Below are 12,047 nucleotides of genomic sequence, written 5' to 3' on the forward strand. Positions count from 1 at the left end.
TCAGGGCTTTTTCAATTGATAGGCAAAGTTATCTTATAGAGAGATGATTCGTAGTGTACTCTCATGTCTTGCTTACAGTTGCTTTCATTCGGAAGTGTATACGAGTTTCCACTTTTGGATCTTTTCCGTGTTGAGAGCGCGCCGCGCACACTTCCGAAATGGGGCCCCTGGCTGCAAAATATGGATTCCAGGTTCAATCCTAAACTCTTGGATAAACACACCAGGCAATAATAACTACAAATACTCTACTCAAGAACGAACCGAAAGGCAAAGCAAAAGCACAGATCTTGCATTGCCTTTTTTTTTTTTTCTTCATTCGTGAAACAAGTCAGTGGGTTCTTCAATGGTCAACCGGGATTCGCCAAAACAGCTCCGCGAGAGCCCCGATAGCACATCCACTTCGCTTGTGTCTACGGCTCAGACTGCCACCGAGCAGACGTATACCCCGCCAACGACGTTGGACCCGCGCTTTTTCCAGCCGTTTGGTAACGGCAAGTTTGATTACCTTGAAGAGCCAGGCTACTACCTCGATGAAGCCTTGTTGCAGACGAAATCTGAAGACGTGCAAGTGGTTCGAGAAGTGGTGGCTCATGCGTCACTGTCACCGCCAATGCGTTCCCGCTACTGGAGATTGCCATTTTGCAAACTGAACTGGCGGTTTCTTGTGGCCGTGTTAGTGGTGACCACGGTTTTCGCTGCCGCGTGCGCGTATGCTATAACGGCAAGCATCATGCTCAACAACCCCATGCGCAACGGACACCGGTTGGAAAAATTGACCAACAGAACATATACTCAGCTCAAGGCCATTCGTACCAATCTAGTCGATCCCGATAGCCCTGTGTTGCCTGCAAAATCAAGCTGGACGTTGGTGTTTTCCGACGAATTCAACGTCGAGAACCGCACTTTTGCCGAGTACGAAGACCAATTCTTCACGGCGGTGGACTTGTACTACCAAGCCACGCAGGACTTGGAGTATTACCTGCCGCTGATGGTCACCACCAGAGACGGCTGTTTGGAAATCACGTTTGACAAACACAAGGTGGGGCAGCAGCTGTACGTTTCCGGTATGGTTCAGTCGTGGAACAAGTTGTGTTTCAACAAGCAGGCGCGGGTGGAGATCCTGGTGCAGATGCCGCGCCTGGTGGAGAACGGGCTATGGCCCGCGGTGTGGTCGTTGGGCAACTTGGCGCGGCCAGGCTACCTCGCGTCATCCGACGGCGTGTGGCCCTATACGTATGACGAGTGCGACGTGGGGATCTTGCCGAACCAAAGCACCGCCAATCTGGGGATGTCCTATTTGCCGGGACAAAGGTTGAGTTCATGCACGTGTTTCGGAGAAGACCACCCTAGCTTGGGTGTGGGTCGCGGTGCGCCCGAGATTGACATTATGGAGGGGTTGTACCATGGCAACAAGTACTGGGGGGTCCAGACTGTGCAAGTTGCGCCCTTTGACGAGTGGTGGAGACCGGATTACCGGTTCGTAGACATTGCCAATGTCAACAACACAATGGTCAGACAAGACGTTGGCACGGTGTACCAGGAGTCGATCTCGCTCGAGACCCCGGTTGAGATTGACGGGTTTATCCGGTTCGCCATGGAGTACGACACCAAAGGAGGAGGGTATGTGCGGTTCGCAATCAACGACGTGGAGACGTTTACATTAAAAGGCGAAGCGTTACATGGAAACCAGTGGATTGGCCACAGGCAAATCTCGCGCGAGCCCATGTCGCTTATCTTCAACATGGGGTTGTCGAGGGTGTGGAACCCCGCGTTGAGTCTCCGCAGGTTGGACTTGCCGGCAAAGTTCTTGGTGGATTACGTGCGAGTGTATCAGCCGCGAGACCAGGTGAGCTTGACTTGTGATCCGGAGGACTATCCTACGCTGCAGTATATCAGGGACCACATGCGCGCGTATGTGGATCTGAGTCTACACGATTGGAAAGAGGCCGGGTTTGCGTTTCCCAGAAACTCTATTGCTGATAGTTGCCCGTGTCCTGGTAGGGTGTTTTCCAGAAACTGGGAGTAAACCGGGGGGTGGGGGGGGGACCCCTTTTGGAAAAGTGGCTGCTTGGGTGTGGTGATTGCAAAATTTGACAAGTGACACAAAATCAACTTGTTAGGTGATTCCTTTTTTTTTGCTCTGGTGGAGCCGATGTCAGGAAAAGGGTTCCGGTTTGGACATACTACTCGCAACAGATTCATTCTAACCATTTGCAAAGACAGCCACCACGCTAGGTTTCAAGAATGTACTGTCCCACGCTGGTGCTATTGGTCCTCTTGTCCGCCTGTCTCACGCCGTTATTAGCAAAGACTCACCGTTTCAACTGGAATATAGGCTATGTCGACGCTAACCCCGATGGGGTCTTTCCAAGACGAATGATTGGAATCAACGGCGAGTGGCCTAATCCGATAGTCAGAGTCAAGAGGAATGACCGGGTGGTTATAAACTTTCACAATGGACTACCCGACCGCAACTCGTCCTTGCATTTCCACGGACTTTTCATGAAAGGTCAGAATGGGCAGGATGGACCTGAAATGGTGACGCAGTGTCCCATTGGGCCCCTGGTTAACTTTACATATGACTTCACAATTGGCAACCAAACCGGCACATACTGGTACCATTCCCATAGCGGCAGCCAGTACGGCGACGGCTTGAGAGGGATGTTTGTCATCGAAGAAGACGATGAGGAGAGTGTGCCGTATGTCTATGACGAGGAAGTGGCGTTATCCGTGTCGGAGCATTATCATTTGGAGACACCCGTGATAATGAAGCTGTTCATGTCGCGGTTCAACCCCACGGGGGCCGAGCCCATTCCGCAGAATAGCTTGTTCAATGAGACAAAGAATGCCACTTGGAACGTGGTTCCGGACAGGACGTACTTGCTTCGTGTGGTCAACATGGGCTTGTTTGTGTCGCAGTATTTGTTCATTGAAGACCACGATTTGGTCATTGTTGAGGTTGATGGGGTGCCCGTGCAACCATACACGGTGGACTCGCTATACATCACTGTTGGCCAACGGTATGCTGTTCTTGTAAAGACCAAGCCGGGTGCAAACAGGAACTACCGGTTTGCCAATGTGTTGGATATGACCATGTTGGATGAGGTGCCCGAGGACTTGCAGTTGGTGTCGACAAACTATGTTGTGTACAATGACAATGTCGACAACCCGGGACACTATCCGTACCACGATTTCGATGAGACTGTTGGCCAACTAAAAGGGTTTAATGATTTCGAACTTGTGCCTCTCAGTGGCGAGAGGCTCTTGCCCGAGCCAGACATGACCATCCAGGTCAACTTTTCAATGGAGGTCTTGGGCGACGGTGTCACTTATGCCTTGTTCAACGGCAAGTCGTATACTCCACCAAAGGTGCCCACTTTGTACACCGTCTTGTCAAGTGGCGAGCTAGCTGCAAACCAAGAAATATACGGGACAAACACCAACGCGTATGTCTTGCACGGAGGCGAGGTGATTGAACTAGTGTTGAACAACCAGGACGACGGCAAGCACCCGTTTCACTTGCACGGACACAACTTTCAGGTTATTGCGCGTAGTGAAAATGACCCTGAAGAACCAGTGGTTTACGTTCCAGACCATAGGGGCCTGTTGCAGTTTCCCAAAGTTCCAGTCATTAGGGATACAATTGAAGTGCGTCCCAATGGATACTTCGTGCTTCGATTTGTGGCGGAGAACCCTGGGGTGTGGTTCTTCCACTGTCACGTGGACTGGCATTTGGAGCAAGGCTTGGCTTTGGTCTTGGTTGAGGATCCGCATGAGATACAGAAACTTCAGGGAAACATAAGCGATAACCACGCAAAGGCGTGCAAGGAAGTTCAGGTACCGACACAGGGTAACGCTGCCGGACACATGAGCTTCCTTGATTTAAGAGGTCAGAACTTGCAACAACCACCGTTACCAAACGGGTTCACCGGGAAGGGGTATCTCGCCATGGCGGTGTGCACATCGATTGCATTGTACGGGCTAGGGTCGATTTACAATTACGGAATAGAAGACGTTTCGCAAGATAATTCTGCTGCTGTGTTTGAGACGTTGCGTGCGATACTTAATGAGCATGACGGTGAATAAACAAAGCATAGGAAGCCATGCTGGGTTAGTACATGTATGGTGCTCGCTGGTGACTTCTCTGACTCGGAGTAATGAAAATTGCGCGCGCCTATCACGATGATACTTTTTGCAGTCGACAAGATTGTAAAAGATTGAAAAGTAGACCATATCCTCTCCTTTTTTTTCAAGGTGAGGGTACGTATGCGTTCAGTAAGAGCTAGGGTTTGCAAGGAGAAATGCAACGACGGCAAGATTATTGTGCACAACTATGGTGCTGGTGGGAATGGATACCAGGCCGGCTATGGCATGGCCCACCGTGCTGTGCTGTTGGCTCTCGGTGGGTATAAATCATAGGTGTTTTTTTTATTGAAATTTCGCAGAAAAAATGTAGCAGTTTGCCGAGATAAGGCGTAAACCCACACATCCAACACCACACCCCAGAAACAAGTTACTTCTAATACATCATGTCGCAGATCTTTGAATGGGCCTTCGGGAAGAAGCTCACTCCGCAGGAACGGCTTCGAAAGAATCAAAGAGCATTGGAAAAGACGCAGAGGGAACTCAGTCGGGAAGTGACCAAGTTGCAGCAGCAAGAAAAGAAGCTCATCAGTGAGATTAAAAAGTCGGCGAAACAGGGGCAGATTTCCAGTGCCAAGATCCAAGCAAAGGATTTGATTAGAACCAAGTCGTACATTCAAAAGTTCAACTCCATGAAGGCGCAACTACAGGCGATATCGTTGCGTGTGCAAAGTGTACGGTCCAACCAGCAGATGGCAATGTCAATGCGGGACGCTACACGCGTGTTGAGTGGTATGAACAGGTCAATGAACTTGCCTCAGCTATCGAGAATCGCGCAGGAGTTTGCCAAGGAGAACGACATGATGGACCAGAAACAGGAGTTTATGGATGATGCCATTGACGACGCCATGGCGATGGACGAGGACGAGTTGGGCGAGGAAGAGCAGATTGACGAGATCTTGGGCAAGGTGCTTGACGAGATTGGGGTTGACTTGAACCTGAACTTGAATTTGAAGGACACGCCCACGGGTGCGCCCTCACATGGAGAAGCTGTGGGTAAAGTAGCTGAGAGCGTGGGTGCCCACGGCGGTGCCGAGACCGTGGAGGACGACTTGCAAGCTAGATTGGACAGTTTAAAGAAGTAAAGTGAATACATAATGCCAACCCTTTTAAATATCTACTCAATGTATTTCTTGTTTATGAGGTACTCTATTATCTGCTCGGCAGCTTGCTCCACGGTCAAACCTGAGTGGTTTTCCACATGAATCTCTGCGTGCTCTGGCGCTTCATAAGGCGCACTTATACCAGTGAACTCCTTAATGATCCCCTCCCTGGCCTTTTTGTACAACCCCTTGGGGTCTCTTTGCTCAGCAACTTCAATTGGCACATCGACATACACCTCAACAAAGGGCAAGTTGTCCTTTTCGTGCAACTGCCTAGCTAACCTTCTATCTGCTCTGTAGGGGCTAATGAATGACGTCACGGTAACGCAGCACGAGTCGTTGAATAATTTCGCAACCTCGCTTATTCTTCTGATGTTTTCATTCCTATCGGCCTCGCTGAACCCCAAATCCTTGTTCAATCCGAATCGAACATTGTCACCGTCGAGCCTGTACGCGTTCAACCCTCTTGCTAAAATCGACTGTTCCAAAGCGCATGCTATGGTGGATTTACCACTCGCTGACAAACCAGTCAACCATACGGTTACACCTTGCTGTTTCCTCAACGCACTTCTCTCACTGTGCGTCAAGTTAGGATGCCATGTTATGTTGGAAGCCATGATAGCGATGCTGGAGTAAAAGTATACGTTACTGGTGAAAAAATTTTGAGCTCAGTCGTTGCTAGATTTTGAAGTGCTAAGAGTGCCGAGATACCTTGTCAAGCTGGCTGCAATTTATCATTGCACGTGACTTCGACTTTGTCACTGATAATATTTTGCAGCAATCGGGTGTGAACGCGGCGGGACAGTGCTGTCTCCACATAGATGAGTTCGGGCTTGCTGATGCTGGGGAGTTCTAGATGGATGTGGACATTCACTTCATTGTTTTGCCCCCAGACCAGCACTATTAGGAGTGTATGGGATTGAGGAACTGTAAAGTCAAGAGTCCGTATATCTGGATGGTGTTTCATTTGGTAGCGCCATCGCAGTAGTAAATGGTGAAGGGAAAATTTTCAAACCTCGCCGATAGTCAACCAGGCTAGAACCCAACCGACAGCGCCAAAGACAATGTACTACGAACTATTTGCTATAGCCCGTATCACGGATCCGTTGCATGTTACAAAGGAAGCCACCAAGATTGCCTCGACAGTTGGTAAGTTGATCTTGAACAACAGAGGCGTCATCAGGGACATAACGAGCTTAGGCGCAAGACCACTACCCAAGATAGTCTCCAGAGAACAAGAACGGCACTTTCAAGGATACAACTTCATCATCGGGTTTGATTCCTCGAGTAATGTGCAAGCGCAATTGTTGAGAACATTGCGAAAAGACCCGAGAATCCTAAGGGCCAGTATGAAGAAACACGACTTGACCAAGAGTTTGAATCCGGGGACATCTTTGGAACAGGCCCTTAGGTGAGGGAGCGAGTTTTGTACATAGTGGGTGACGGTTGGCTTGAATATGGAAAAATGATGACAGTTCCATGACTTGCGTTTGTATAGCTACTCCTTACAATAGAAGCATTGAGTTGTCTAGGCAATCGACATTTTGCTTGTCGTGAAATTACCAAACGCGACACTTACTTCCTCCTTTGCTTCCATCTCCACACTAGCATACGTTACACGGGTGACTTCAGTGCAGTTGTAAAAACAAACAAAGCAAGGGTGTGCCTTACTAGGCATAGCAGGTGCCTGTTTTCGAGGCATGCTGGTAGATGTAAGGTTTATTGTTCTTTGCTTGTGTATAATTCCAGTGTCCCGAGTTGTATGTGGATAAAACCAAAACAGATGAACTGTACACATTCTCACAGAAAAACCCTCTACAACAACCACCGTTAAAAAACCAAAAAAGAAAAAAATTCCTGGCCAAAGGTGGAACAGCGTTTATTTAGAAGAGGGAGAGGTTATCCACGATCTTGGGTCTATACTTTCTCTTTCAGAGCCAACTTGGTTTATTCAAGGGGGTAGAAATTTATTTTCACTGGCTGTTTGTTTTCAAATACCCTTGGCGGCACTACAACTGACAGTAGAACCTGAAGATATTGCCACGGCGTGCATGGTCTAAGAGGCAGTAGCGAGAGAACCAGACCAAATCAAAATCAAGCCTTTGTCTGTGCGTTGCATCGAAATCAAGAACTGCGTATTTTCTCCTGGTTTCAGTAGCATGGGACAGTCTGCAAACCATCGAGATAGTGATGAGATTACAGTAATCACTCAAACAGAACATCTACTAAGGAAACCAGTAACGACAGCATTGCCGTTGGCATTTAACAAGTCAAAGGCAAACACGAGTGTTGTTCCGGATAAACCGGCTAAACTGCAGACACCAACAACCAAAGTGATGCCAAGTGACAACTTTCATTTAGACACCCGTAAACAAGAATATGACGCATTGGAGCGACGATATGCAGACATGTTGTTGAAAGTGGAGGGAATTGGAGCAGAGAACCAGCTACTTGTTCACGAGCTCGAGCACAGGAAAGCTGACTTGGAAGCAGCTCAAAGGGAGATCCAAACCGTTGCAAGGGCCATGGGGGAGATGGAAGTGGAAAAAGAGTGTCTCAAAGATCTCATTAACCAGCAAGAAGAGTTTTACCAGAAAACTGTTGATTGTTTGCAAAAGAAAATCAACCAACTACAACATCAAAGTGAAGCAGTTGGCAACACACTACCACAGGTCAACACTGGTGACCACAGTAGGGACCTTTTGGAGGAGAAATACGACAAGCTTGTGCGAGACTACAAGGTGTTGCAAAACCAGTTTGAAGTGGAGAAAAACTCAAAGCTTGCTCTAATGGACCAAATTGAGTTTTTAAACCGCCAGTGTGAACGCTTGGCTAGCCAAGTGAGACCAAGTAGTGAAAAAACAGTTGCAGCATTGGACAGAGATATTGACGCTCTCAGTCATCACTCCAATTACTCATTGCTCAACCTTTCAGAAAAACACATTGACAGCAGCGAGGGCGAGTTGGATCTTCTTAATCATAGCATGCAGGAGGATCCCCACCACGACTCTTCCTGTCTCAAGGACACCTCCACGGGCTCAATCAAGGTGGCTCATGGCTTTCAGTTCCCGCCCGCGGAAACCGCCATTCTTCCTCCATCTCCAGACCCAGAGTCGAAAAACCGCAAACGCAGGTCCTTGCCCACGTGTTTGAAATCAAAACCAAAAGTGCCCGAGCCGACGGATTTTGTGCTATCTCCGTTCAAACTAGCACCAAGCAACTCGATTGAAGATGCCGGTGTGTTTGAGCAAATGGCCGATGCAACTGTCAAACGGTACTCATCAACAAAGCCAAACCACGTGCGATATAACAGTCACGATATAATACCCGTCAAAGTCGAGTTTGAAGAGCAAAATGGAACGAGGGTATCATCCATGCCTCAGGGCCAAAGCTCGAAACGGCACCTGCTGATATTCGATGTGATTGAGGAGTCTGTTGACGTTGACTCCAGCAAGTCGCGCCACCGAGAGGGGACCTTGTTTGCATTGAATGGATACATGAGACCCGAAACTGACACCGAGGGCAACAACCGCTTTTCATTCGACGACTCTGAACTGTCTTCCAAGAGATCCAGCTGTTTAAACTCGGACAGCCGCACAAGACAGGAGATTACAAAACTCAAATTCGAACTACAATCACTCAAGCTACATAATGAAAAGTTGCTCTCCTACATTGGCTTTGAGCTACAAAAGCAAAAAAAGAACATCAAGCGGTTGGCCAAGAAACAGTCGTTGACCTCATTACGGCAGAATGGCTACGAATACTCCGATGCCAAGTTGATCAAAGACTCGCGCGACTTGTTGATCAACAAGAAACGCGTGCTAAGGTCCGTTTCCATCAACACTGTCTTGCACAATGCCAGAGACGCAAATACGCCATTTTCGATGAGTCCCGTGGGGTTGATTTGCGATGCCAGTCACGTGCCCAACCCAGACGAGCAATACATTGGCAACTTTGACATATTCGAACTAGATGAAGACCAAGACAGCCCGCGTCAGCACGCGCAAAGTAATTTTGTCAACGACCGGATCGTCAAGAAATTTGCCTCTGAAGTGTTTGAGCGGTCCGAGTTGTATCCGCTAAGTGAGAACGAGAGCGACGCAGCAGAGTATGAGAACATGACCTGGCAGTTGAACGCGGCGGACGACGAAGCTGAAGAGCAGCAGCTGAGCGAATATGCATCGTCTTCTTCTGCGTCTTCCGAAGGGGAAGTTGGGATGTTGAACCAGATCAAGCATCTAGTGATGGGGGGAGCCAAGGAAGCGAAATCCAAGAGGAAATCAAAGAACAGGGACGCGCTCGTGGATGACAATTTAAAGTTCAAGTTTCTCACCATTGCGCTTGGGATTGTCATCATTGGGCTCAAGTTAACGCCTCAATCGCACAACCCAGCGGCAAAATAGGTGGGGGGTGAAGTTAAGGGTGGGTGGCCGTTGTTTTGGTAGTTTCGTCTTTTGTATTATGTAATGCGTTTAACTAAAGTGGTGGGAAATGATATCAGACGGGTCAGTGTTTTCAAACCTGCTGTAAAATATCTCGTTAAAGACGAAATGCCTATCCAGGAAACGGCTTTTGTCAGATGGAGCAAATGCAGAAACCTCCTTTCGATGCAATCGGTAAGGGGCATGGTGGTATGATGAAAGGTGCAGAAATCAGGCCACTCTTGTTTTGCGTGTATGCAGCACAGGAAAAACCAAGAGGAAAACGGACAGTATGCTGCAAAATTATAAAACAGCCACCAAGAGGTGGAGTAAAAGACGATAGCAATGCACTTCTCAGCGATGATAGCTGATGGGGACATATATACCATAAAGAAGAACATCAGAAGTATTGTATATTTCGAATTGTGGTGTGCTGGAATAGAAAAGTAGAACGCACTGGATATACTGGTCTTTACTGATAGGCCAATCTGCCCAACTCCATACATCGGAGTTATGCGCTTGCCAATTGTTGCAGCACCTCAAGGCCAATCACAGTATCGTCAAAAATTATATAACTACAGCAAGATGGCACTTCGGAACTATTTATATGCCAAACACGACGAAGCTAATGCTGCTATAAACACCAAGATCAACAAATCCACCCTGCTTAACCTGCAAGCTGCTGGCACAAGCGCACAAGTGGAGTCAAACGCAACTCCAGAGAAACCTATCCTTCCACCGACAAGACTCGTGTCCGAGATGAACACCGCCACGCAAAAGCTGCAAGAGATTGATCTTGTTGATTTTAAAATATCAAAATGCACCAGGCTGTGCAGCACCTGCAAATGCAAATTGGATCCCGTCAAGGGGCTGGAAAGCCAGCAGCCGATTAACGTTAAGCCTGGATTGAATGTCGAGCTTGCTCATGATGAGATTGATTTCACCAATTCGATATAATGCATGTCACTTTTTCAAATCACACATGTAGACGAAACCACTAGCAGTTGTTGACCTCTTAGATGATAACTTCCTACTCAGATAAAGTTGGATCGCTGTGGCTGCTCTGAATTTGGTCCACACTTGCACTTTCAGCAAGGTACTTTTCATCAAAGTACGACTCCTTGAATTTTTGAAACAATTTAAACGTGTTGGGATAGCTTTGCTGATGGTTGTGGAAGAACTTGTCGCCCGTAACAAATATGAACCTTTCGACATCTACGATTGTTGGCGGGCCGTTGCTTCTCGGCACGCGGTTGCTCACGTTTGCTGATTTAGGTGTCAACTGATTCATCTGGTGAGAGGAAACGCGTTGCGGTACTGAGACATTGTTATGTGCCATGGCCTGCGAGGAGCGGAGAGTTGACGTGTGGAGATCTTGTCCCTGCTGATGGCCCCTCCCTGACCTCTCAGTCTTTTCGAATTGGAGCTCCACACCGAACCCGTTTCTAGATAGATCAAGTTGAGCAGGATGTGCTGGGTGAGATGCGTTTGCAAGTTGCGAGTGGGCTCCCGACCCGTGCAAGTTTGACTTGTGATTTGATCTCTGATGATGGTGCGTTTCCTCATGATTGCACATGAAATCTGCATCCATATCCTGATCTGCATCCACACTGGGCGGTCTTGCCTGTCGAGTTTCTGCAGTCTCAGTAGTTTCAGTTTCGACTCGAAACATTGCCGCATGGTTGAACTCACTGGGAGTCATAGACTGGGTACTCGTATAAGAAACATCAATCGGACAGTCGGCCCCCTGATGTATCGATATTGAAGCGGGGGGTGATAATCCGTCGTGGCCGGATCCCGGCTCTTGTGACTTTTGGCTTACGCTAGTTCCTTGCCCCTGTGTATACTTGGAGACCCTCCCCCTTTCCTTGTTGACTTTGTTTGTCTTTATCCCGTGTCTCTTTCGAAACTGACTTAACCAGCCGTGACTAAAGCTGTGCAACCGCTTGGGGTCGTCTACTCCGTACTGTTGCGCATACCGCGCCCATTGTTCGCGAAGCACGGGCTCACTAATTGGACCGTTCCTTGCTAGTCGTTCCTGGACAAACTTGTCCATGGCCTTGTTGATGTCCTCGTATTTGAACGTTGCATTGCGCTTGGCGTTCTTGGACGATTTGAACTTGGCTTCGCTGTACCGCCTACGCAACTCTGGCTCGTTTTTCAACCATTCACTTAACGACGACGTTGAAATTGAGAGTTGCTCTTTAAACTTGTCGACGGTTTTCAACTGGGGACTATCGGATTGATGAAAGTAGTCGAGCACGTGTAATTTCTGCGCCAACGTCGCCCGCGGTAGTTTGGTCGACATTCTAATTTGTTTATTCCCTCGGCGTGGAGGAGGTAGACTAGAGATATTAACCTGGGAAAGCTGTGACCCAGA

The 12,047-nt window shown here is 48.2% G+C and overlaps 8 protein-coding genes across 8 annotated transcripts; 6 read left to right on the plus strand and 2 right to left on the minus strand. All coding sequences in view use genetic code 12, as the record gives it.

Moving 5' to 3' along the window:
• Positions 1 to 343: 343 nt before the first annotated feature.
• Positions 344 to 2,026, plus strand: LODBEIA_P38960 (uncharacterized protein; the record flags this gene model as incomplete). The annotated part of the gene is made up of 1 exon (XM_066974056.1): positions 344 to 2,026. One exon carries the CDS (start codon positions 344 to 346, stop codon positions 2,024 to 2,026), a length of 1,683 nt encoding a protein of 560 aa, XP_066830834.1.
• Positions 2,027 to 2,244: 218 nt separating this feature from the next.
• LODBEIA_P38970 (uncharacterized protein) lies at positions 2,245 to 4,086 on the plus strand (the record flags this gene model as incomplete). Its single annotated transcript, XM_066974057.1, has 1 exon — positions 2,245 to 4,086. The coding sequence occupies one exon, from the start codon at positions 2,245 to 2,247 to the stop codon at positions 4,084 to 4,086; it is 1,842 nt and encodes a 613-aa protein (XP_066830835.1).
• A 443-nt stretch (positions 4,087 to 4,529) lies between these two features.
• On the plus strand, positions 4,530 to 5,228 carry LODBEIA_P38980 (uncharacterized protein; the record flags this gene model as incomplete). The annotated part of the gene is made up of 1 exon (XM_066974058.1): positions 4,530 to 5,228. One exon carries the CDS (start codon positions 4,530 to 4,532, stop codon positions 5,226 to 5,228), a length of 699 nt encoding a protein of 232 aa, XP_066830836.1.
• Positions 5,229 to 5,260: 32 nt separating this feature from the next.
• LODBEIA_P38990 (uncharacterized protein) lies at positions 5,261 to 5,863 on the minus strand (the record flags this gene model as incomplete). The annotated part of the gene is made up of 1 exon (XM_066974059.1): positions 5,261 to 5,863. The coding sequence occupies one exon, from the start codon at positions 5,861 to 5,863 to the stop codon at positions 5,261 to 5,263; it is 603 nt and encodes a 200-aa protein (XP_066830837.1).
• A 447-nt stretch (positions 5,864 to 6,310) lies between these two features.
• On the plus strand, positions 6,311 to 6,661 carry LODBEIA_P39000 (mitochondrial 37S ribosomal protein bS6m; the record flags this gene model as incomplete). The annotated part of the gene is made up of 1 exon (XM_066974062.1): positions 6,311 to 6,661. One exon carries the CDS (start codon positions 6,311 to 6,313, stop codon positions 6,659 to 6,661), a length of 351 nt encoding a protein of 116 aa, XP_066830838.1.
• A 744-nt stretch (positions 6,662 to 7,405) lies between these two features.
• On the plus strand, positions 7,406 to 9,649 carry LODBEIA_P39010 (uncharacterized protein; the record flags this gene model as incomplete). Its single annotated transcript, XM_066974063.1, has 1 exon — positions 7,406 to 9,649. The coding sequence occupies one exon, from the start codon at positions 7,406 to 7,408 to the stop codon at positions 9,647 to 9,649; it is 2,244 nt and encodes a 747-aa protein (XP_066830839.1).
• Positions 9,650 to 10,252: 603 nt separating this feature from the next.
• Positions 10,253 to 10,624, plus strand: LODBEIA_P39020 (uncharacterized protein; the record flags this gene model as incomplete). Its single annotated transcript, XM_066974064.1, has 1 exon — positions 10,253 to 10,624. The coding sequence occupies one exon, from the start codon at positions 10,253 to 10,255 to the stop codon at positions 10,622 to 10,624; it is 372 nt and encodes a 123-aa protein (XP_066830840.1).
• Positions 10,625 to 10,697: 73 nt separating this feature from the next.
• Positions 10,698 to 11,975, minus strand: LODBEIA_P39030 (uncharacterized protein; the record flags this gene model as incomplete). Its single annotated transcript, XM_066974065.1, has 1 exon — positions 10,698 to 11,975. One exon carries the CDS (start codon positions 11,973 to 11,975, stop codon positions 10,698 to 10,700), a length of 1,278 nt encoding a protein of 425 aa, XP_066830841.1.
• Positions 11,976 to 12,047: the final 72 nt, after the last annotated feature.

Source organism: Lodderomyces beijingensis, assembly GCF_963989305.1.
Source record: "Lodderomyces beijingensis strain CBS 14171 genome assembly, chromosome: 4".
Taxonomy (NCBI): domain Eukaryota; kingdom Fungi; phylum Ascomycota; class Pichiomycetes; order Serinales; family Debaryomycetaceae; genus Lodderomyces; species Lodderomyces beijingensis.